This window comes from Erpetoichthys calabaricus, chromosome 18 (assembly GCF_900747795.2).
Source record: "Erpetoichthys calabaricus chromosome 18, fErpCal1.3, whole genome shotgun sequence".
NCBI classification, from domain to species: Eukaryota; Metazoa; Chordata; class Cladistia; order Polypteriformes; family Polypteridae; genus Erpetoichthys; species Erpetoichthys calabaricus.
In genome coordinates, this window is record NC_041411.2 from 51401579 (window position 1) to 51428740 (window position 27162).

A 27162-nucleotide genomic window follows, 5' to 3' on the forward strand; every position below is an offset into this window, starting at 1 on the left:
CTGTCAACAGGCTCATGGGCATCCAAGTGTCATGGGGCACAAAGGCTTGCCCATCTTGTCTGATATCACAGAAGACCTACTGTAAAACACAAATTGCTGAAAAACCTAAATCTTGGGTCCTGGCATTCCTGTGAATGTTATTTTGACTTATTCCACTTACCTAAAGATTATTGTAGATCGTGGTTCTCTTTTATCAGGATAATGCAATTCCATTCCAGGGAGGCCCCACCTTGCAACTTACAGGATCTCCTGCTAATGTCATGCTACTAGATATCACAAGACCGTCAGGAGTCTTGTGGAGTCCATGTCTCGATGAGTCAGGTCTGTTTTGGCAGCACAAGTAGGATCTATATAATATTAGGCAAGTGATTTTAATGTTGGGGGTGATCTGTAGAAGTTCAAAAACAAAAGGAAAAATGGATAACACACTGAATTATTTTAAAAGGATGCCACCTGCACAGCCACCAGAAGCCAGAATGAGCTCATCATTAGTACAAACACCACAAAAGTAGTAATTTAATGTTTTCTTATTACCGTAGAAAGCTTGTAGATTCTTACTCTTGAAGACTTGAAGCTGTAATTGCTGTCAAAGTACTAAATTAAGGGCTTGAAACCTTATACAAATAAAGGACTGATTGATTTTTAATAAATTTTCAGACCTTTCTGAAAACACGTTTTGACTTTGTCATTATGTTTTTTAGAGCAGATGGCAAGCTTATCAGCACATTAAAGATTGTAGAAAGTGAAGGGGTCTGAATGATTTCTAAATCCTCTTTATATTTACATTCTTCAGATCTTCAGGGTTTTTCACTCAATCATTCATTATTTTTCCAAATCAAGGTGTTTCAATACAGGGTCAAAAGAGGCCCAGAACCTGTACATTCTTCATATTATTATTATTGGCCAAGCCATGATGTAACATTCACCTCTTACATTATCAAGTAATAAAAATAATACGCTGTTTGAATTTATTTAGGAAAGACAGGCAAAATGACAATGAAAAGACTTGGCTTTTCTCTACATTCATAATGGCTAACACGGTACAACACCATAGTACTTTAGGAAAGACAGAGAAACAAATTTTAAGATTTAAGGGGAATGCCCTTACAGTGGTCAGAGATGGTCAGAAAACCAAGAAGGCAGAAGCCAAAATGTTGCAGTTAAACCAAATGTCAAACCCAACAATGAAAGCTGTCTTCTTTGTTCCTAAATTTGATTTGAAAGTCTTGTAGCTCTTCTTAAGTGAGAGAGTCTTTCTTTATCAGATATACAGTTCAGACATTAACGCTCAAACAACATGCTACAATCTTAAACAGTGCAAACACAATGATGTTCAACATCACATGATCAGTAATGGCATTTTTGCCATAAACACTGTGGTCACCACCATGTAAATTACACAGTAAACAGGAATGTCCATGAGAAAAATCTACCCAAAAATGATTCCATGATAACACCTTTAAAATAAGGATAAAAAAATAACAAATCAAAAATAATTGAAAAGAATAACATAAAAAAGCCAAAGGCTCTCAAATACTGTAAAGAGTATTTTTGTTAATTAATTTATTCTGTCTTTGCCATATCAGAATATCTGGCTTGTTTAAAAGCTTTTGATACTTTGTATTTTTCCTTCTGCTTAGTAATTCTGGCTAATGGTTTTATTTAGTTTGTTTACTGAATTGCCTTGTTTTCTTTCTTTGCTTTTGCTTAAGGGACAGTTTCCTTCTGAAATATAAAACAATTGTCTATTTGTGTTAAATTACTTATAAATTGTGTTTGCAATTAATTATAATGGTCCTTCTTGTGTTTGGAAAGGGGTTTTGATGGTTTTAGCCTTCTCAGTTTATTCAGCTCAGAACCATCATTACAATATCCAAGTCAGAAATGGCACTTTTTGTGGTAATGTTGCATTTGGAGTGAATAGACACTCATTTAACATTTTAGTTACCAAAACAAATTAGTGCTAATCTTTAATTGCCTATTGTGTGGATTGAGTAGTATATCAACAGAAACCTTACATTTTTTCCCCAAAATGCAGACAAGAAATTCACACAATCACAATGAGAAGTCTTATTTCCAAAAGTTCCACACGCACTTCTTTCTTATGTTTCAACACTGGTTTATTTTAAAATCACACATTTAATTATACCTACATTTTTTATTATATGAAAATATTACCCTATTCAGTGCCACAATCCCCCACCTCAGTTGTCTGATGTAATCAGTCTCAAGTAACCTACATACATGTACCTAGAACATTGAAACAGCAATTTTAACCACAGTGTCATTGTACCATCTGATCTGGATAACGTTTTTTGAAAACATCTACTTTTCACCACATTTTCTGCTATTGTTTCAACATTTGAGCTTTTTTTTTTTAACATCTCATCTATACTAATTTAGGCAGTGTGGTCTTGCAGCTTTTGTGCTGTAAATTGTAAGGCTGGCAGCTCCCTTTTTGCTTCATGTATGTCATAAATCCATAAAGTATACAAATGTTGGGATAGTTTTAAGTTATGATTTTTAATAAACATTAACAATCTAAATAAATATAAATATTATTTGGAACTACTGTGTGACACAGACAAAAAAATGCCACTCTTCATTAGTTCTACCTGTGAATGAGCCCAGTTTTTCAATTTTCAGGGCCAGTCAAATGAGTGAAGCTGAGCTTGATGCCACCTTAATAAAACTCACTCTTTTGTTTGAAGCCCAAATATCTGTTGTGAAAGTTGTTCCAGTCCTCAGGTGACACAGTTGAAATAGAGGGAAAAAACCTGCTTTGGTTAAAACTTAGAGGATGTGAAACATGTAAGTCAGAAACAGAGAAAGAGGCTTCTATCAAATTGAAAGTGAGGAGAGGAGGGGCCATGCTTAGTTAACAGACAGAACAAGGCAACAGACACCAGGCCATCTTGCTGGCCAGAACAGCAAGAAGTATTCTGGGAAACAGTAACACTACAAGTAGTGTTGATAGTGGTGGACTTACTGTTCTGTACTGAAGTGCTGCGGTCGTTTTATTTTTACACAGTTATTTGTCAGAACACTTTGAACAAGTTGATCTGCTTTTCTGTGAATTTGGTGGTTACCATTTCCTGTCCTCTTCTCTTGTCTTGTAAAGGGGATTGTTGAGCAGCATTAATAGAGAATTCTGTATGTACTAAGCATTAAATATGAAGATACTGTATTAGTGTATCCTTGGTGTACCACTCAATTAAATATTATGAATATTTGTAGAAAGGGATTAAATCAATTAATTTTGCTGGACTTGAAGCTACTACTAATAAAGTTTATGTTCTGACTCACTTCGAACAAAAGCACAGAAACCTGTGGCCCTCCCTTCCACATCTGGTAAGCACTCTACTGATTTTACCTTGTGGCATTAAAGTAGTATATTTTTGTGTTTAAATAATTGCACTCTTTATGTGCTATTACACAATTGTGCCTGATCTATGATGTATTTTCTAAATAGTAATCAGTCTTCAACTTTTGAAAATGTTATTTTTTGTTTGGCATTCTGTAAGAAAAGACGTGTACAGGACACCAGATTATTTTATCTTGGAAAGAGAGTTCCTTTTTAAAGCTTCTCCATTGGAAAGCAAAAGAAGCATGTGGCTTGGCTTTACTGATAGTGTGCTTCTTTACCTTGACCTAAGTGTCATCTGAGGTAACTTACTCTGAATTATGCTATATAAAGATAAATAGAATTTAGCAGTGATGGCAAGTACAGTTTTTCTGAATAGTCAGCATGGATTCAGAAGAGAGAGGTCGTCTTTTACCAACATGTTGGAATTCTATGAGGAAGCAACAAAAGAATATGATCAAAGTGGAGCTTGTGATATTATTTATCTTGACTTTCAGAAAGCATTTGATAAGGTGCCACATGAGAGTTTGGTCATCAAATTAAAAGAAGTGGGAGTTCAGGGTGATGTTTTTAGATGGGTACAGAATTGGCTCAGACACAGGAAGAAGAAGGTGATGGTGCGAGGTATCCTGCCAGAATTGGCCGATTTTAAGAGTGTTCTCGTCTAGACTGTTTTAATGTTCTAAAGTTGAGGAGTGGAAGCAGTGAAGATTTTAGGTCTAAAGGCTAAAAGTTGCTCTCTGATTATGGTTCATTGGTCAGTGGCAAAAGGTTTAAAGCATAAAAATCCCCAAACTCAAATATTTTTGCTCCAGCATACAATTAAATGCCATTTGAAGCACACAAAATGATGATTTTTAAATATTAGCCCAAATTAACTCCTATTGGCAGAGACACTAAAGAACCTAAGTGAACAAATCATTTGAGCTAGTATAGATATGTTCTGCTTGACAGGTATAAACATTTGTTTCAAAAGTTTAATTCTTATGATTGCAAAGTATTATTTGAAAAATACAGCTTAATGTGGCAATGAAAAGATATGCTTTGGGTTTGATCTGACACTTGGAATTACCATGCTATTGAAAAAAAAATGTATATAACAAGCTGGTAGAAGAAGACAAAAAAATGAATACACGCACAACAGGCAACTTTCAGCAAGCGTTTCACTTCGTAACACATATTTAATGTTCTACTAACTCAAGTAAACAGAAGATTAAATTGATGGAAATGTTATTATTACAAAAGATAATATTATTATGATGTCATTTGATCAATTTAATAAACCCACATAATCTTGGTGTACTTTCACTAAGAGTAGAACTGTATTCTGGCAGAACTGGGTTTAAGGAAGTCACTAACCCTGAAGCTGGTATTGTTATAATACACTGTATGTTTTATAATGTAGTACTTGCAAAACCTTCCTGTTGGTTAGGCCGAAGGAAACGCCTACTAAATTAATCGATTTACCATAACAAATGTCATGATCACTGAGTCTCAGAGTCTTTGATACCCCAACTCCTTCAGAAAAAGAAATTTACTTCCCTGAGCTGGCTTCTGACTCTGCCCACCTTACCATACCATACCATTTTTATTTGTTAAGCGCTTAAAGACACAGCATTACAACTGACCGAAGCGCTGTACAGTTAAAACAAGCAAGACTAAAAGCAAAATATTAAAAACAAACATTAAGAGAGAATTAAAACAGAGACACTAAAAACAGGTCAGCGGACCCAATAAAACAGAGAAATAGCAAAAAGCAAGTGGAAATAAGACAGGTTAAGAATTAAAAGCCAATGTGAAGAAGTGCGTTTTTAGGTGTGATTTGAATGTGGCGACTGAAGCGGCTTGCCTAACCACTAAAGGTAAGGAGTTCCAGAGCCTGGGTGCACAGACGGAAAAAGCCCTTTCACCACGAACTTTAAAATGTGCCTTGGGAACGGATAGGAGCAGCTGATCTGCGGATCTAAGAACACGAGGGGGATTGTGACGATGGAGCAAGACACTCAAGTAGGCAGGGGCTAGACCATTTAGTGCCTTATAGGTTAAGAGGAGTATCTTAAAATCAATTCTGAAGCTAACCGGCAGCCAGTGTAGGGTTTTTAAAATCGGTGTAATGTGTTGGCTTCTGCTGCTTCCAGTTAAAAGCCTTGCAGCCGCTTGCAGTCCTAAAGGTTCTCTGAAGAGCACTCACCTCACTAGCATGTCTCACCACTATCAATCTAGTCCCTGGACCTACCTACCTCTCCCAGTAGTTAACCAGCTGTTACACCTCCGCCTCAACCCCCCCCCCCCCCCCCCCCCTTCAGTCATTACCCTTGAGACTGTATAAAACCATCATAGAAGCTGGGCAGGTGAGTCCATCATGTTGAGAACTGAAACACATGGGGACAAGGATCCTGACTCTGCATCAGCAGGAAGGTCAGCTGCAGTCTAAACATTCTGGACAGTATCAGAATGAGACCTAAAGAACCCCTAGATTTCTCTTCAATTGATTTGCCTGACTGAGGCTCCCCACCCCAAAAAGGAGCTAAGTGGTCCTGATGGAGAAAAATCCACCTCCCAAGGTGTAGCAGTTGCACCCAGTACACAACCTCACTGACTCTCTCCAAAACCTTGCAAGGGCCCACCCACAAACGGTCCAACTTAAGGGCTTTGTCTTTCCTCCTTTTAGGGCTTTAAACCCCCACCCAATCCTCTCTCTCAAAAAGCTTTCCCTGCACTCGCATATCATAATATCTCTTTGGTATCAGACCAGCTTCATGCAAATGCTCACAAGCAAATTGGTGTGCAATTTCAAATCTGTCCTGCAGCTACTTGGCATACTAAGGTCCAGGGGGTGTTGAAAGAAAGTCTCTGGGGATAGGCCCAGCATCATTGCAGTGGGTGTTTTTAGATTAGATTAGAACTTTATTATTACTCCCATGGAGAAATTCAAAAGTTCTTTAAATATTCGGAGTGTCAGAGTCTGAGTTGAGCTCCAAATACCTGGAGTTAACTTAATAGACAGAAGTCATTATTTAAGTCATGACCCTCCTACAAACCCTAATATTAACCACAGTGTAACTGTTTTTATTTCCCGCAGGTTTGTGGAAATTCTGAACCAGGCCTATATTCTATTGTATTGCATACTATTGTATTGTATTCTATTCTATTCTACAACCCCAATTCCAAAACAAGTTGGGACAGAATGCAATGATTTCCAAATCTCATAAACCATTATTTTATTCACAATAGAACATAGAAAATATATCAAATGTTTAAATGGAGATAATGTACCATTTTAAGAAAAGAATAAGGCCATTTTGAATTTGATGGCAGCATCATGTCTGAAAAAAGTTATGACAGGGCCATGTTTACCACTGTGTAGCAACCCCTGTTCTTTGAATAACAGTCCGTAAACATCTGGGAACTGATGAGACCAGTTGCTGGTCTTTTGGGAGAGGAATGTTGCCCCATTCTTGTCTGAAATAGGATTCTAACCGCTCAACTGTCCTTGGTATTTTTTGCAGTATTTTTCATTTCATGACACATCAAATATTTTCAATTGGTGAAAGGTCTGGACTGCGGACAGGCCAGTTCAGCACCCAGACTCTTCTACTATGAAGCCATGCTGTTTTAATGCAGTTTAGCGTTGTCTTGCTGAAATATGCAAGACCTTCCTTGAAAAAGATATTGTCTGGATGGAAACACATGTTACTTTAAAACTGGTAAATACCTTTCAGCATTGATGGTGCCTTTCCAGTTGTGCAAGATGCCAATTCCATAGGCACTAATGCACCCCATACCATGAGAGATGCAGGCTTTTGAACTGAGCGTGTATAACATGCTAGATGGTCCCTCTCCTCTTTAATCCGGAGGACGCAGTATCCATGTTTTTCAAAAAGAATTTCAAATTTCAATTAGTCTGTCCACAGAATAGTTTTCCACTTTGACTCAGTCCATTTTCAATTAGCTTTGGCCCAGAGAAGATGGCAGCATTTCTAGATCATGTTCACATATGACTTCTTCTTTGTATGATGAGTTTTAACCAGCATTTGTGGATGGCACAGCGAACTGTGTTCACAGATAATGATTTCTGGAATTGATCCTGAGCCCATGCTTTGATTTCCATGACAAAATCAGGCCTGTTTTTAAGGCAGGGTCCAAAGATCATGGGAATCCAATATAGATTTTGGCCTTGAGCATAGAGATCCCCCTCATTCTCAGAATCTTTTGATATTATGTACTGTAGAAGATGAGATATTCAGTCTTCGCAATTTTACATTGACATTGTTCTGAAATTGTTCTACACTTTGTAGACAATTTGCAGGTCAATGAACCTCTGTCGATCTTTACTTCTGAGAGACTCTGCCTCTCTAAAATGCTCTTTTTAATACCCAATCATGTTACTGACCTGTTGTCAATTAACCTAATTCATTACAAAATGTTCCTCCAGCTGTTTCTTTTTAGTTCCACTTTCTTTTCCAGCCATTTTTTGCTCCATCTCAAATTATTTGAGACATGTTACTGCCATCAAATTCAAAATGAGCTAATATTTTTAATGAAATAGTAAAATGTGGCGGCACGGTGGCGCAGTGGGTAGCGCTGCTGCCTCGCAGTTGGGAGATCTGGGGACCTGGGTTCGCTTCCCAGGTCCTCCCTGCGTGGAGTTTGCATGTTCTCCCCGTGTCTGCGTGGGTTTCCTCCGGGCGCTCCGGTTTCCTCCCACAGTCCAAAGACATGCAGGTTAGGTGGATTGGCCGATTCTAAATTGGCCCTAGTGTGTGCTTGGTGTGTGGATGTGTTTGTGTGTGTCCCTGCGGTGGGTTGGCACCCTGCCCGGGATTGGTTCCTGCCTTGTGCCCTGTGATGGCTGGGATTGGCTCCAGCAGACCCCCGTGACCCTGTGTTCGGATTCAGCGGGTTGGAAAATGGATGGATGGATGGATGGATAGTAAAATGTCTCACTTCCAACATCTGATATGTTCTATTGTGAATAAAATATGGTTCAATGAGATTTGCAAATCATTGCATTCTGTTTTTATTTACATTTTACACAGCCTCCCAAGTTTTTTGTAATTGGGGTTGTATTATATTATATTATATTCTATCCATCCATCCATTATCCAACACGCTATACTCCTAACTAACTATTGCTGGAGCCAATCCCAGCCAACACAGGGCGCAAGGCAGGCAACAAACTCCGGGTAGGGCATCAGCCCACCGCAGGGCACACCCACACCCACACACCAAGCACACACTAGGGACAATTTAGGATCGCAGATGCACCTAACCTGAATGTCTTTGGACTGTGGGAGGAAACCCACGCAGACACAGGGAGAACATGCAAATTCCACGCAGGGAGGACCCGGGAAGCGAACCCGGGTCTCCTAACTGTGATGCAGCAGCGCTACCACTGCACCACCGTGCCGCCCATTATATTATATTATATTATATTATATTATATTATATTATATTATATTATATTATATTATTATATTGTATTCAAAGTAACTGAAACATGGTTACATTAGAGGTACAAATAACGTTTGCCACATAAAGATGGCCATTGGCAAATTAGCTCAAGCATAAATTGCCTTAATAAGTCCCCCTGTGCTTAAAGTCTGATCCTTGGCCTTTATAAATAGCTATGGTGAAAAAGGTAAGAGGCAACCGGCAGTATTTTAATTAGTAGAGAATAATTAATGGCAAGGAGGGAATTATTGTTACTGCATTCTATTAAATTTGCCACTTCAGTTACATTTTGGTGTAAGTTGAAGTTGTGCCCCTGTTACAAAATTTTAAATTGCTTAATAAGATTACTGGCTCTCCAGTTTTAAGATCTAGTTCCCCCTGCTAGTAGTTCCTGTTTATTTCATCTCCTGCTAAAAGAACTTACCTTTAAATACGCACAAAGCTATATGCAGTTTATTTTCCTAATCAATTACCTTTTTTTGTTTGCATTGTGCATTGCTACAAATTCATGGCTGTGATTCTGGCAAAGCAAAGAGATGCTGTTTTATTTGTTTAGATACCCATCCATTTATTTGTAGTATAAGCTATTCTTGGTCAAGATTGTGAGAAGCCTATATGTCAAATATATATATATGTATCATTTTAAGAAAATCGTTCTTGGTTGCGTTGATGACTTTGAACTACATCTTTTGTAGCACCAGATAATGCTTATTCTTAAACTCGAGTATTTAGTTGCCTTTAAAATATAAGCCACTTAATGTCTTCTAACTAAGAAATTAAATGTAAAAAGATTCATAGATGTCCACAGTACAAAACTTGCTTCTAAATGTCCTTAGCTTACTTTCTTTTACAGGCTGGTAAATTACTGATTTATGCTCTAGCTCGAAACCAGATTTATTCAGCATGTCACTGCGAGTGTGCCATTTAGTCTGTCTGTAATCCAAATGGAGGACTATAAAAACACTTATACTACAGAATTTTTATTTTTCACATTGGTCTGGATAAATCCAACTCAATATATAAATGTAAATATATGTATTTTTTACTAATAAGAGGCTGACGCACTGTTTTGAGGCCTAATTGTGTCTGTGTGGGTTTACATGTTCACTCTGTGTGGATTTTTCTCTGGCTACTCCAGTTTTCTGAAAGAGGTATGTGTAAAGTTAATGGTGTGGGTCAATGGTTCCTTGTGATTGGACGGTTTATTCCTATCTTGTATCTTATGCAGCCAGGATAGGATCTCTTTCCCAACAATCCTGAATCTGGCAAAGCACACTCTAAAAAATAAAGGTGCCAGATTGGTTCTTCAGAGCGATGTCATTGGGTAACCATTTTTGGTTTTCAAAGGACATATCCATATGAAGGTTCCAAAAAGAACCTTCATTTGTGTAGATCTGCAATCGGTTTAATAAACAGCCATTGATAGATGATAACAGATCTGTGAAATAACAGGGTCATGATTTTAAAAGGACTGTTGCTGCATTCAATGACATAGGCTAAATCCATTTTTTGTAATCTGTTAGTTTCTCTGCTAGGTAGACTACCATACATTAAAGATTTCAGTTTTTTTCAACCTATTACTAAGTTTTTCAAATTACAAATAACCAACTTCATATGCAAAGAAATCAAACCACAATGAAATTGTGCTAGGTCAAGCAATAGTTCTTAGAGAAACCACACAACACATTTATTCATGTATCCATTTTCAATCTTGCACTCTTAAAAAATAATGGTTCTTTAGTGGTAAAAAACCATTAAGTGCCATTAAAGAACCATTATTTCTTAAGAGTGCAAGATTCAAAATGAATACATGAATAAGTTTTAAAATGGACCATTGGAAAGCTTGCTCTGCTCTTCTACTAGTCTACAGACCATCTTCAAGAAATTCAAATGGGGCAGCTAGGGTATAGTATTCCAGCATTTTACTCAAATTCCTAGTATTTTAATTATCAGCTTAAAATGTGTAAAATACATACTGTATACATGGAGAGTTTGTTTTTGTCTTTTTTTTAAGTTTCACAAGTAACTTCCTGAAACTGAAGCTGCAGCCGTTAACCTCTATCCTGAACTTTTGCTTGTTCAAAAAAAAGCATGCAAATTGTACAATCTTTTTCAGAGCCAGTTTCTTATGAAAATGTGTGAGAGCCTGGTTAATGAAGGTGACTTTATTCATGCAAGCAGAAAAGTAGTTCCAACCTGCATGACATTTTCTTCTTTTCTAATCCATTATTATAAATGCTTTCAATGAATTGCCTTCCATATTAACTACAGTGTATAAGTGATTATTGTTGAAGCAATTCTAATGTATTATTTGAGGCAATTATTATTTTGTAATGTGGTGCGAGTTCTGTTAAGTTGCATTACAAAGATATGCATGTGCAGGTTAATTTAGTAGTCTGCACTGTAAGGTAATGCAGTAAAGAAGGAAGACCTGCGTTGCATCTCCAGTTTTTGGCTTCATCACTGAACACAGATACTCTAATAGTGTCATTTTTTAACATGTTAAAGTACAAAGGACATAACAGCAATAATCTATGTTTGTGTTACAACATATAAAAACAGATCTGTAATTGTAAAAAGTACAGGAAAATAAATATATATTTCACTGTATTGCATAATTACAAAAAACTGTGTAAGTTAAAAAAGATAAAGATGTTTCAATTAGATACATTCTACCAGGTACTAATGAGAAGAACAACAGAACACTGGCATAAAATAGGGTCCATGCTTAAAAAAGGGAATCCACAGGTGATTGGAGTGGCATTGTGGTTAAATAGTGAGACCATTTAAAATGATTACAAAAAGGAAGCAGGTATTAGAAAAACAAAAACGTCATGGGGAATTTAAGGCAAGGGAAACTACACATTAGGCCAACAGGTGGCAGCAAAGTGTTCCCACATGAACTGTGCTTCAAAAAGCAGGCTGCTTGAAAAACATAGTCATCTCACTAAGCCTGCCAAAAAAAAATTTGCCTTATGCTATTGTCTAGATCAGTGCTTCCCAACCCTTTTTTCCTGTAGTGGCACACTTTTTGTAACCAAAATCATGCCAAGGCACACCCAGGGCCGTCATAACAGCATTATAGGCCCCCGGGCAAAGCAGTGTACTACCTACACACAACCACTCAGCACACAGAGAGGCTGACCAAACACTAGTTAACCGGAATTTTCTTGTCTGCTTGCAGATTCTCTTTTGGAGGTGTACATAGCCCCAACAGCACCCATGGCAGATGGTCAACCCAGCTGTTATTTATAAGAGAGGCCTTAAGGACTGACTTTAGAGAACGGTGAAAGCACTCACAAAGGTCATTAGGTTGGGGTGGTAGACAGTGGTATTGGTGTTGTCCCGAGGTCCTGTGCCATTGCAGCCCATAGTTGTGAAGTGAGTGAAGTGAACTGTGTGCCCCGGTCAGAAATGATGAGGGAGGGTGTGCCAAACCTTGCAACCCAAGTGCTGATAAAACCCCTTGCTGCTTCTGCTGCAGTTGTGGACATCAAAGGAACAGCTTCAGGCCACCCGGTTGTCCTGTCTATAACAGTGAGTATGTGTGTAAACCATGAGAAGGAGGAAGGGAGCCTACCAGGTCCACATGAACATGGTTGAAATGGCGAGCAGGGAAAGAGGTCAGTGGGGCTTTAACATTGCAATGTATTTTAGCTACTGCGGTGGGTTGGCACCCTGCCCGGGATTGGTTCCCTGCCTTGTGCCCTGTGTTGGCTGGGATTGGCTCCAGCAGACCCCCGTGACCCTGTGTTCGGATTCAGCGGGTTGGAAAATGGATGGATGGATGTATTTTAGCTACACAAGTTGCTGCCCAGCCCCGAATGTCTTTTTTGAGTCTCCTCCAAACAAATTTGCTTGCCACCAAACATTGGTATGCTCATTGCCCTGGTTGTGAGAGGTTGTGTATGCTGTTCAAAATGTGCCTTCTCCAGTTACTGGAGACAATTGGGGCGAGGGTAACCTGTGGTGGTGTCACACAGGACCTTGGTAGCACTGCCATCCAACTGCACCTCTGACAACTGCAGGCCGGTTTCTATTGCTTGGTCAGCCCCAAGCTGGGAGTCGTCAGTTCCAATGTGTATGGCAGCTAGTGTCTGTTGTGAACTCTGATACGTAGGCCAGGTGCCTTTGCTGCTGGGCAGACCAGGACTCAGTGACTTTGGACATTGCAAGGCTAGTGGTTTGTAGTCGAGAAACGCTGTAAATGGCCAGCCTTCAAGCAAGAAGGGAAAATGTCAAATGGCTATATCCAAACTTAGAGGTTCCCAGTAGAAGGTGCTATACTTGTCTTTGTTGGGTCATAAACATTGGCTGAAAAATGCCAATGGCTGCCAAGCATCATCAGCCCACTATTCAAACAAGTGATGGTAGAATGTGACCACTGTGGTGGACAGCTGGGACCCTTGCCCGCCCTGGATGCCTGGAGAATGGAAGGACCAGGAGAGAGGCAATACCTCCCCAGGGACACGAGAGGGCAGCTGCCCTAGTTTGTATTGGGGCCACGGGAGCGGAGCTTAGAAGCTCAACCCTGTTGGGGCCATCACCAGGGGGAGCCCAGATGACTATGGAGCCTTGGACTACAGCACTCTGCCACACCAGGAACTAGGTACACCTGAAGTGCTTCCGGGTGCTCATGCAGCACTTCCGCCAAACCAAGAAGTGCTACAGGAAGGTCATGATGGAGCACCTGGAGCACATCTGGATGCATTATAAAAGCGATCATCTCACTCCATTTGAGGAGTCGGGAGGTAGAAGACAGAGCTTGTGAGAGAGGAGTGCAGGCGGCAATGAAGAGAAGAGAAAAGGATAAAGGAAGAGGACTGAGCATTGTGGGTTTGTGCACTGTGTGGTGCTGTGGACTGAGAAGAAAATAATAAACATGTGTGTTTTGGGACTTCTGAGTCTGGGTGTCTGACTGTGTCAAGGCTAATCTTCCACAACACACAAAAGAATGCTTGGAGGCATGTATGGTGATGGGTTGTGGAAAATCGGTGACAGCTGAGATTTTGAAAGGCAAAGAATCATCTTCAAAGGTACTTCAAGCAGGCATTTATCAGGATTGATAATCAACTCATTAATCAACCCATGCAGGCTAAGACACTCAAACAAGGCTTGGAGATGAGTGAGGTGTTCAACCTTGGAAGACCTGGCAATCAAAATGTTGTTTAGGTAGACAAAAAAGAATTCAAAATCACAGAAGACACAGTGTATCAACTCTAGAATGTTTGCACTGTTTTTTTAAAGCCAAATGGTGTAGGAATTAAAACAACCTGAAGGGCGTAAATACTGCTGTTTTGGGGACATCTGCCGGGTGTACAAGTACTTGGTGATGAAGTCCACCTTTGAAAAATTATTTTCCCGGAAAGCCACCACCTGCTTTGTGCACCATATGGAGGGGCGACGCCCACGTGCAGTATGAACGGTGCACAATTCCCAGCCATTCCATGTCAGCAAACTCAGCCTTTGCAATAGCAAGCTTGTCAGGAGCCAGCCAACAAACATAGGCGTGGACCAGCTTCATTTCTGTTGTGGGAAAAAACTGGGATTGTTTAGCGGGGGAAATTCGTTGAGAAGGTGGGCGAAGTCGTGAGTTGCAGCCATCATGTTGTACATGGTACAACACTGCTGAGTGTGCAGAGAAGAGTGGAAAGGGAAGTCCTTTGCATCTTCAAGGTGATGGTTCTTAACATCAATGAGCAACCCTTTTGTTCATAGGAAGTCTGCACCCAGCAGTGGCTGGGCCATCTTGGCAATGACAAAAGTCCAACTGAAACGTCAACCACTGAAAGATAAGCTGGCATGCTGCATTCCATAGGTGGGGCCTTTAGTGCCATTAGCTGCCTCCAGAATGGGTCTTTCGCTCCCCAAAGCCACATCTATAGTCGATGCAGGTAGCTTACTCACTTGTGCACCAGTATCACACAGAAAACATGGCTGAACTGGGCATCTGTTATTTAGAACAGTTGGCCTGACAGGTCAGATGAAAAAGTGTTTACTAACACATCAGGCTTAAAATAACATGGTGGATGACATTTCTTTATTTTCTTGCCAAATATGGCATGGTAAAAACACAGGCCAGTTATCAGGATCGAGGCAGGAGGAGGAAGAGTAACACGGGCCATGGGCTTGCTAACAGGACTGATGAGGGTTGTAAGAGAAAGACAGCTTTGCAAAGCAGAGTGCAGGTTGTTGGCCATTTTTGCCAGGTCTCAGTAGTCAACAATGGTGTTGCCAGGGCAACTGTTGCAGGAACAGTTCTCTAAACATGAAACAGGGCATATGGCTGCCAAGAAAAGGCAACATACAGTCCATGAACATGGAAGGTTTCTCAACTCAAAGATAACAGTCCCCACACCTGTTCTGACTCAGTGAGGCTGTACGTTTTCTATGTGCAAGTCTATGTGCAAGAATGCTTCAAAAATTAAACATAAAATTAAATAACACCATTTGAAATTTCATTTTCAAAGTCCACATGCTAGAATGCTACAAAATTTAAAAAGGCAAGCAGTCCTTTTAAGGATAATGAGCCACCTCAAAGAGCCATGTAAAGAGCAGCAAATCCAGCCATTGCGGTGCTCAGCACTGATGCTACAATACAATAATACAAAAATACAAAGTGTTCTGTTTCCACTTTAGTGTAAATAAATGTAGATTATGACGTAATAAATGCTAATTTCTGTCATGTTAAATATTGTGATTAAATAGCACATTAATTGCTTCAGAGCTACAATTATTCATGATCTTCGAATTTTATGAGACAGTTTCGTTGTGAAGCTCTCAGTACAGGGGTGAAAAGATTAAAATCACGTGATTTAAACACAAAGTTTAAATGAAAAGTATTCTATTGATCTTTTCAATACAGTAATCCCTCACCTATCGCGGGGGTTACGTCCCAGAGCCCCCCCGCGATAGGTGAAATCCGCGAAGTAGCGACCTATATTTATTTTATTATTTCTACATATTTTAAGGCTTTATAAACCCTTCCCACACTCTTATAAACCTTTCTCACTCTCTTGTTAACCTTTCCCACGCTCTTATAAACACTTCCTATGCTCTTAAACACTTTCTACATTCTTAAACACCTCAGACCAACACTGCACACTGCCTGCACGCAGCGATCAGACGTCAATGTGTCTGCACTCGCTTTGTGAAGGGGGGCAGCTGAACTCACGCTGAGCAGAAATGGACTTTGTGCTGCTTCTGCCAAAATGCCTGCTTGTCGCTCTGCTCGAGGAGTGTGTGTGTGTGTGTGTGGGTGTGTGAGAGCTGAACGCACCTTTGCTCAAACCCCCCCCCCCCCTCCCCGGAAGCGCAGTAGCTCCTGCCACTTCGCATTGTCAAGGGGGTGGGGAGCTGAATGAACGCTAAGGAGAAGTGGACTTTGTGCTGGGTTTGTGCTGCTTGTCGCTCTGCGTGTCAATAATTTTAAAGCCTGTACAATCAGGCTTTTAGGTGTACATCACCAATTTTCCTGTCTCACTGTCTTGTCTTGCGTGAAGTTAAAATGTTTTATAATAGTGAGATGTTACTCATATCCTTAGCCCGACATCCACATATCATATGTGTTAACAAAGTGTGTTTTATAAGTTTACATGTGTTTAAAGCATGTGGGATGGGTATTTTAAGGCTTAAACTAAAAAAATGTTTATTTATATGGTCTTTCTATATCACGGATTTTCTCCTGTTGCTGATGGGTCTGGAACATAACTTCCGCGATAGGCGGGCAATCACTTGTATTTAAAAATCCGCGAAGTCGTGAATCCGCGAAAAGTGAACCGCGAAGTAGCGAGGGATTACTGTATCAATATAAAATTGAGTCTCTACAGTTAAGGATGACAAAGAATTTTGGAAAATCGAGATGCAAAGCCCCGCCCACTGACTCGCACTATATGCATGCTAAGAACTTGAAAATGAAAATGCAAGATGGAAAATGAAAATACAACATGAAAAATGAAAATACAAAGTGAAAAATGAAAATTCAAAGAGCGACAGGTGGTGCCCATGGTTACTTGCATTTTACTTTTCACTTTTGCAACTCAAAATGAAGCTGCAAATGATATTATTTAATTTTTTATTTTTGCAGCATTCTTGTGCATAGACTTCTAAAATGAAATTGCAAAAAAATGTTATTTCATATTAATTTTAATTCTTGCAGCATTCTTGCGTGTAGACTTTGAAAATGAAATTGCAAAAGAAATATTGCATTTTCATTTTATAATTTTAGTTTTCTTTTTTGCAGAAAATACCTCCTATACTCGTATAAGCCATCGTGAATGTGTCATATTGCATCAGCTTCTTTACATTGTGGTTACCACTAAATTTTCAAATTGCCTTTACTGTTCCAATTATCCTTGTACTTTGCCATAAACAAACAACCACAGGTTACTTTCCCATCCTTTATGGAAATTTAATATAGTCCGATGTTTGATAATCAATAAACACAATACTTACACTTGGGAATGTATTCTGAACAAGTGTGTATTGCGTCCTGGGGGATTATCTAAAGATAGGCCACTGAGGACCATGTTTTCATTGCAATAAAATTTCCACACCAAGACCTAAAATGTTTTGAATTTCAAGAACATATCAGGCTATGTACTGGGTTAGTTCGTGCTTGTCTATGTGCTTCAGCATCTGGTCTGCTTATTATTTCTCATTCTGCACCACTTAACTGCCTTCTGTGATGTGCTACATGGTCTTCTTCTTTCTTCATATTAAGGTGTTCTTTGTCCCGTAAATGGCCTCTGTGCTTTGCTTGATGTTCTTCTTTTTCTTTCTTGGGAGACCATCCACGAAACAGAAGTCAGGTCAGGTCAGGTTGGGGAGCATGCACTAGTACAGCACATTGCCACACCCATCACATGACAAAACAGCTCAGGATTCTGGTTGGCAACACCCCAAGCAGGCAGTTATTATGTGTGCATCCCCTTGGCCTGGTCAAGCCACTCAGGTCCTCAACAATGAGGATCCTGTGAGCCAAATCACCCTTGCGTAATTGGGCCACATGGATGTAGTGCCGTAACTGATACTTCATCACAATGCAGATAATGTGCCTCGTTCGGGTCTCCATGAGCAACCGTTCATTCGACACAAAGTGAAACCAACGGTACCCAAGGATTTTCCGGAGAGACACAGCACCAAAGAAGTTCAGTCTTTGTCTTAAGTCACTGGATAGAGTCCATGTCTCGCAACCATATAGCAAGACAGGAAGCACCAGGACTTTAAAGACTTCGTCCTTTTGCATAGATATCGGGAGTGCCACACACCCCTTTCCATTGACCTCATCACCCCCCATACTCTCCCAATCCATCTACTGACTTCATAGGAAGAGTCACCAGAGACACAAATGTCACTGCCGAGGTAAATAAACCTCTCAATAAGGTCAACACTCTCTCCGCAGACAGACACACTGCTGATGGCTGTGCTCAAGAGGTCATTAAATACCTGGATCTTGGTTTTTATCCAGGACACTCGCAAGTCCAGACAATCAGACTCCTTGCTTAGTCTCTCAAGAGCCCTGATCAGAGCCTCCATTGACTCCAGGAAGATCACAGCATTGTCAGCAAAGTCAAGATCAGTGAATCTTTCTTCGCCAACAGATGCACCACACCCTCTGGACCCTACGACCTTGCCCAACACCCAGTCTATGCAAGCATTCAACAAACTAGGAGCAAGAACACACCCATGATGAACCCCAGAATCAATTGGGAAAAACACAGAGGTTCTGCCTCCATTCTGAACAGCACTCATAGTACCAGTGTACAAGCCGACCTTGATATCCAGCAGCCTTGAGGGGATCCCGCGAAGTGTGAGTCGAACACTTTATGTAAATCGACAAAGACTGCAAAGACACTTTGCCGATATTCGCATTTGCGCTCAATGAGAACCCTCAGTGCCAGGATGCGGTCAATGGTAGACTTCTTAGGCATAAAACCAGATGGCTCCGGTCGCTGGTAGGTGAGCAAGTGATCATGAATCCTAATGAGGACAACCCTAGCAAGGACCTTACCCGACACTGAGAGCAGTGTTATCCCCCTGTAGTTGCCATAATCTGGGCAATCACCCTTCCCTTTCCAGATAGGGACGACAAGTCCCATTTTCCAGTCAGTTGGGATGACACCAGTCTTCCAAATGGAAGCAAAGATTGGTGGCAATGCCAAGAGGACAGGCTTACCACCAGCCTGAAGAAGTTCACCCTGGATACCACAGATCCCTGCAGCCTTCCCTACCCTCAGCTGGTTCAGTGAGATTGAGTGGTTCACAGCTAATTGGGGGATCAGCCTCAAGAACTGTGGACCCAGAGAAATCCAGCTTTAAACAGCTGCTAAAAGCAGCCAGCCCAGCCGGTCTCAACTGCAGTGTCATCTGTAAGGACCGTTCCATCAGTCACCAATTCAATTCTTCTGTAAGTAGGATGTGGGTCACTAGACCATAGATGGTGTGTCACTTGCTATTCCTCTAAAAAACGGCTCCTTATCTGCCCTCAGAGCCCTTGCAGCTATCCTTCCCAGTTCATGGTACAGACCAGAGTTGCCATCAAGCAATGCACTATGACTCCTCTTGATGATATCTAGAGTAACCTGCGAGATGAAACACCTCCTTCTGGGAACACCAGTAACAGCAACACAAACCTCAGCAACCTTCAGAGTTTTGTCACAGAAGGTCTTCCACATCACATTAGGATTGGCAGTTGCACCCAAATCCGAACGTTCTTCATACAAACTACGTGCAAACTCATTAGAAACAGCCTGGTCTTGGAGTCTGGCACAGTCGAGCTTCATTTTCCCAGTAGGTGGTAACCTACTGGACCTAAGCTGTATCTTCAGAGTAGCAACTACAAGTCTGTGGTCAGAATTCACAAACTGGGCACTTCTGTAGACCCTGCAGTTTTGTAAGAGCCTCCAGTTTCTGCCCACGAGGATGTGATCGATCTCTTTCACTGCACCACCAATATTGGAATACCAAGCTCAATGATGTGGCTCGAGGTGCTGGAACCAGAATCCAGCGATTCGTAGCCCCTGACCTTTTGTAAAGTCAAGGAACATGGAGCCACTTTCACCACAGTCACCAGATCCATGGGGACTGAGACAATCCTCGTAGCCAGCCCTGTCAGTGCCAGTGGCTGCATTGAAGTCACCCATGACCAGAGGAGTGTCACATCATGGGCACCCATCAAGCACAGAGCAAAGTTGCAAATAAAATGTCTCCCTCACCTAGACATCACTCACCACGGTTGAAGCATACACGGAGACAACAGACAAGGCACCCAGGGAGTGCCATAATCTGAGTCTCATAATATGCTCATTGAAAGGAGTTACATTGGACACCTTCAGAAGAAGCCGATCCATTACAGCAACAGTTACTCCCCGAGTATGACAGCCATCAGAGTGAGCAGACCAATAAAAGGTGTACCCACCTACAGAGATCTGGCCAGTCCCCGGTCTGCATACCTCAGAGAGTGCCGCCCAGTGAAATGCAGAGTTTACGCAGTTCCTCTGATAGCAGAGAAAGAGGATCATCATGCTAGAGAGGCAAGATGTTCCACGTGCCTACACGAATAGGCTGCCTCAAATTGAGACATGAGTGCTGCCGTGCAGCGGATGATGTCTCAGCACCACACCAGTTCTGATCCTCAACAGGCCTGGCCCCACTGGCTCTCCCATTTTTGACACCCCCAGGGATGGGGGTCCTGAGGGCTTTACTCCGTCCCCTTCATAATGCGAGCAGCCTACCTATGGGTGGCTGGAGCACAGCTACTCCCACAGCGAGCAGAAAGGAGTCCTTTCTGTCATCTCAGGGCTGTGTGAAGTTTTTTTTACAGTGGCTGGAGTACCAATCCTGCCACAAGCCCCCATGATTTTTCCCATGATGTAGTTTAATGTCATACCCAGGACCTGCAAAACAAAAAGGCTCAAAAAAAAGATACATAGACATAAAGAAACTAAATAATCAACAATGTTAACTTAAAAATGAACAAAAGAGACAGAATAAGAGGACGAAGATAAGAAATAAATAATAAGAAATTTGAACCCAGGCCAGTGGGGGGAACCCTGGTTGAAACCTAACTCATAGACTGAGCCTCAGTGAGCTGAGAAACTCAAAAGGTGAATTGCAGAAATGACTCAAATGATAGGGAAGAAAAATGGCTGGGCTTCCCAAACGACATGGACTGATTTGGTTTGCAGTGTTTTGAACAGTGGGTAAGAAATTCCAGCAGTTAGGGCTTGCTTTATAATTACTTTGATTTGATATTCTTCTTTTAATCAATATGTTTTGGTGTACTTTTAGTTTAATACATTATATATACAAATAGAAACTGCCACACAAAGGCTTCCCACAGTCTTAAAAGCTGAGCTGAACAACATTTTTCTCTCAAAAATTAAAAATTACAATTACTTTCAAAATGCTAAAATAGATAGATAGACAACATTGCTTTCTCTTTATTGAAAGATTTAGAAAATATAAGCATAAATCTGGGCTTTTAAATATTTTAATTTAAACTGAACAAGTAGGAAAGCACAAATTTAGAATTTCTACTACATTTTAGTGCTATTTACACTATCTGTGAAATGGAGTCCTTCAGGTCTGGCCCCTTTGTGTTCAATGCTAGATATTTTGGAATTTAACTTTTATAATATATTTTTAATGTTATAGAGGTAGTTTGATCACATCATAATAACATTTAAAATCACACAAAACATTCTCTCTCTCTCTACTTCTGTTTTTAATCACCTCCTCCTTTATCATGTTTAGAAACTTTGCATTACTAACTTTTCTTGCATGGGTGTCCAGAAGAGTTTAATTGTTAATAGACTGTCTCTCTTTTGTCCATTATCCAAGAGATAACTTTCAATGATCAAGTGAAATCTAAACAGCCTTAAAACTGACTATTTAAAAGACTTCCATACAGCACTGTACACATTTTTAAAGCATTCAGTCATAATCTGTCCATTGTCTCCCGAAAGACGCAGATCAAACAAGGTGAGGAGCAGCTTTCTGTTTTTATTGGAGGTAGTGAATTGTTTAGAAATTGCAACCACATTTAATGAAGTCACTCTAGTTAAAGGTTTCTAGAAACAACTTAAGACACCTAGCAGATATGTAGTGCATTTGCTTATAAATCAAAAGCTACTTAACGTCTGGCTTTTAAATATTCTTTCTTTATTTCCTAGGTTGGCTTTAATTTTTCCTTGTTTTATTTTATTGTATTTATATAATTCACTTGTGCAACACATATTAGATTTGGGTATTACACAAATAAATGTATGATTACTGATCACAGAGTATAATCTTGTTAAATCCTTTCAAAAGCTGTCAAAAAAACTTTTAGGTACTACTGTATATAATTAATTAAGGTCATACATTTCATTAGTTATAACTCTTAGTTTTACTGAGGCCCGTATCTATCTGTTCTGTAATCAGAAGTTAATCTCAAGCCATTTTCAGTTTCCAGTGCAGGCTGACAAATCACTTCTTGCTAAATGCGATAGTGTGGCAGCCACCACCCACGAGATTAAAGAGTGGTTTTCTGCAGAGACCTTTAGAGGCTCCCCTTGCACATTCAGTTTTCAAAGAAGCCCAATGAGTTTTGTAGGAGGTCTGTGCTTTGAACAGCATGGTGACAAAACTGTTATCTTGGCCATGAATTTCTGATTACAGTAGCTGTCTTTTTCATAAAAGTCATGTGTGCATTGCAGCCTTGCCAACACTTTTTTTGGTTTTAGTCTGCTTCCTGAAAGATCTGCTACTTTATACTCTCAGAGAACTCTTAAAATAAAGTGTTCCTAGAAGCAAAGGCAAATGTCAAACAATTCAGAACCAGACTCTCTTTCATAATAGTATTTACTGTATGAATGAATTTCAGGGATTATTGATTGATTTCATTTATGTTGTGCAGAAAGTCTCGCTTGGAGTGCCCAAGTCCACAAGTGGCTGTAGGAGGTGTAAGGAAAGATTGTCGCCGGAATGTACGTCGGAGGATGACTTGCCCAAGTCCACAGGAGATCAGCAAGGCCAAGGAGATGATGTCTACCATGGGGACTCTGACAAAGAGTGCCAGCCTGGAGGAGCTCATTGAACGCTGCATTCATTGCTTTGGTAAGAGCCATTTCATAGACCTAACTGGAGGATTTTAAGGCATCAGGCTTTCTCCCTCCTCTCTAGGGCAATCACTTGTATTGACAGAAGCTCATTCTTCTTTTTGCCACAATAGTTGCAAAGAAAGGTTTCGGGTTAGGTTCGCAAAAACCACACACATATGGAAACATCAGATACTGTAGCATTGATCCTATGGGGAAAAAACAGGGTTAGGGTTGGGGTGGATACTATTCACAATGCACTTTTGCTACCCGTTACCATAAACACTTAATTTATTGTACCAAAAATCAGCTAAGCTCATCACATCACTTACCATCCCAGGTCCTGTCCCATGAAGAGAGCCAGGTCAGGTCATGAAGGGGGGAATAGAGTAGAGTCAACGCACCAACCTTCAGCTTTTTCACTCTGGAGGCTTGGTTAATGATCCTTCCACAGGTTTACTATGGAAACCTTGTTACAATTTATACTTCCTCTACATATTCAAGTTTGTTTGATCCAAGGACACCATTAAACCATCCAATCAGTAGCAGCAAGAGACAATGTCTACAATGGGCAGGGACTTCATCATCAATTTGTCATTACCAGGAGAACAATTGCAAGCCCTAGTTTTCATCATAAATGGGTTTTAATGTATTGCCCATGGCTCTTGGCACCGGGTAGACAATTATTGAGGCAAGTGCAGCCCTAACTATCTAAGGGCATAACAGACCAATTATTGCTCAATCTCATGTGTAGCTACTACATGGTAGGGCTCTCTGAATTTATTTTCTACTCAGTTAAAAATAGGAGCTCTCAGAATGCAGTTGTTGCAAAATAGGTTACACTTATAAAACAGCACATAAGTGAATCTCTAGGAATGCAGGATTTACTATTAGCAAAGTTAAGACCTAGTTATATGTTAGTGCAATAACCAATTAATACAAGGGCTTTATTTAGCCCTATTAAGCATACATTAAGGATTCACAGGTCTTATACTGAAATCTGGACTGTAGACGAACATGTTATGACAAATTTAAAGGAATTACTCCCCTCAAAATTATATTTTTTATGTGTTACTTACCCCCTATGATTTGTTGTGATGGCCTAAAAAAATGTAATCTCATGTTTTCATGGAGGGCAGAGATAACAAATTTGCAGATTGAATGGTTGTCTGTGGAGGCCAATGCTGGTCTACAGCAAACAATATCAAAACTGTCCATGAAGAAAACCCATGTTACTCATGCCACTTAATCCACATGTCAAATGCTTACAAGTTGCAATATGCATGCAATTTCTGTTAAAATATTTTTAAATACAAACGTCTAGACAATCACAGTAGCGTGCAAAAAAGAAAAGTGGGCTGAGTGTTTGAAAGATTGGCTTATACCCTACACTCACTGATCAAAAGCCCTCTGTTTTAAGTCAACCATGACCATTCCAAATCAAAATTATTTTAGTAAATTGCCTATCTGTTGTTGTTTTGGTTTCATGAACACTAGTGTTTTAGTTACTAACATGCCATTTTAGATTATTAAGAAATATTTACATTTTAAATTCTGCATTATTTATTATGTCAGTTACTTGTAAAATATATTACAAGCTTCATTGTAAAGAGAAGGCTTATTTATAGTTTAAGAATTTTGACCTCCACAGGGCACCACAAGCCCCAAACCGCAGACATAATAGAGCCCAAGCACATGCTATGATTAAATAAAGGGTTTTTATTGAGCCCGACATCTTCTTCACATGAATAAAAACAAAAATTCACCAAGCACAATTCTCCTTCCTCCTCCAAGAGTGTAACACTCTGCCTCCTGACTCTGACTCAACCAAAACGAGACAGTGGGCTTTCTTTTAAGCTCAACTCGGGAACTGCTTCCAGCCTCCTGTCCCAGTCATCTGGAACACTTCCAGGTCATGTGGAAACCAGGGCATCCCTCCCCCGGCAGCACCTTCTGGTGGTCCTAACAGCGTTGTATTTCCAGACTCCATTTCCCATGCAACCCTGCAGATGTCTTAATCAGGTTTAGCTCCAAGGCACACTGCCACCTGCTGTGTTGGTGAATAACCTGGGGCCTCATGTATAAACAGTGCATATGCACAGAAATGTTGCATACGAATGTTTCCACGCTCAAATCGTGACGTATAAAACCTAAACTTGCCGTAAAGCCATGCACATTTCCACGGTACCTCATACCCTGGCGTACGCAAGCTCTCCGCTCGGTTTTGCAGACTGGCGGCACCCAGCGTCAAAGCAGTGCTACTGTTCCTGTGTGGTTACCCTTTCTTTCTTAGATCCACATTCCTGATGCGGCTTTATAAATATACTGAAACTAACTGCATATTGTTTATTAGTGTAATGCATCTGATTGTAATTAACCTGTAGCAATATAATGGTCCAGGGGAATAGCCATAGTATTCCAAATACCATAACTGCTTTAGCGTTGTTACTCTCACTGCATCTTCTTCTTCTTTCAGCTTTCAGTTAAGGGTTGCCACAGCGGATCATCATTTTCCATATTATTCTCACTGCACCACTTGGAGTATTTATATCACTGTATCTGAGTGGGGAATCACAGCAGCAGCTGATCAGAAAGAGAACTATCGGTATACAGCATCAAGCACACGCTGCCTCAGCCATGCCAAAATGCTTCAAAGCCTTTCCTGTACGGACCTCGTGGTTCAGAAACAGTTTCATCCCAAGAACTATAAACACACTCAATCAAGTGCTCCTTGTAGAACTGTTTGTACTTATAAGTACAATTTCCCCACTGTAAACTTGCACTACAGTTATAATATTGCGCAACCTGTGCCACTTTATAAAGCGCGTATTTACATATGATGACGATATAATTTTTAAGATGAAATGCAGCAAAATATGTTGATTATATTATACAGATAAAACTTTAACTTCATTTAAATACTCTGTATTGTTAATAATTAAACATGTGAGGACACGGTGCCGCAGTGCTAGCTAGTTCACGGATTGTTCCTGCCTTGCGCTGTATTACTTGCTGGTGCTGACGCGATACCTGAAGGATAGATGGATAGAATAATTAAACATGCACTTTGAAGATATTTCAATGTTCCTTAAAAGTTTTGAAGAATCGACTTTCTAAGCTTACAGATGGCTTAACGTCTATTACAGATCTGATTGTGCGGCGGTTGGGTATTTGGAGAAAGAAAAGTAAGGACAGGAATTGGAGGTTAGTACGTTTGAAAGAAACAGTACTTCTGTAATAAATTATTTCATCGAAGGTTGTGCTTGGCGCAGCAAGCCTCTTGCGTGAGACATGAACAATCACTGTGCCACTGTGTTCCCATGTTTAATAACATGCTTTCATTCCTATCATCATGAAAAAGATATCACGTACTGTATACATCTCAGTATTTTAATTATTCAGAGAGCTGTAATATCACGAATGTAATGGATTCTGTGTCCTGTAGGAGAAAGAGAAAGAAAGGAAGCACGTAGTGTTTCATACACATAAAGAACATAGAAGATCAAATACAAAACAAAGCATTTAACAAGCTACTTTAGTTACGATGGGATTTGAGAAACTAGTAAAATAAACTATTTTAAGATGAAGTTTATGATGTTGTACTTTAATGACAAAATAAACTATGTGATTAAAGTGGAAATTTTGAGATTAAAGTTGACATTTCGTGTTTTTTTCCCACTGTGTGCCTATTTTTATTCTCTGTACCCTAATAAACTTTCATATGACACTCAGACGGTGGGCTACAACTCACTTTTCACGGCGACTTTGATATCTGACAACTTCTTTTTTATTTCAGGCACTGTGCGACTTGGTGAACTTGAGCTTTCAAGTTTCTCCGACACTATGTCACTAGATCAACTTCCTTTTGTTGATTATACCACTGTTTAAACCAATAAATAGTACGTTTTTCCTTTGGTATTCGCTGAAATTCTTATATTTTCCCCCGTGCTTTTCCCATTGTCTTTTCACAGAAGGCTGAGCTTAAGGGTTATTTAGTGCATATTCAAAGAGGCGTAATTCTGGGAGGAGTTGGGGCGGGACAGAAGGTGTGTACACGTGCGTTACTTTTCACGCTGATCGGGATTTATGTAGCGGAAGAACGTGGAAGTTTGTGTACGCACAGATTCCTACATCTGGATTTTTCTGTGCGTTCGCACATTCCCACTTTTGTGCTTACGCCATGTTATAGTGTGAGTTCTACGCACGACGTTATACATGAGGCCCCTGCTCCTGGTAAGCCCATTCTCCTGGTCCTTCTATTAT

At 40.2% G+C, this 27162-nt stretch overlaps 1 protein-coding gene across 1 annotated transcript in view; it reads left to right on the plus strand.

Annotated features, from left to right (window-relative positions):
- The window catches only part of rasgrp4 (RAS guanyl releasing protein 4), a 156057-nt gene that overhangs the window by 57044 nt on the left and 71851 nt on the right, over nucleotides 1-27162 (plus strand). The window contains exon 2 of the mRNA XM_051921377.1: nucleotides 22719-22918. Coding sequence (XP_051777337.1) covers nucleotides 22719-22918 — 200 coding nt within the window. The remainder of the gene's footprint in view (nucleotides 1-22718; nucleotides 22919-27162) is intronic.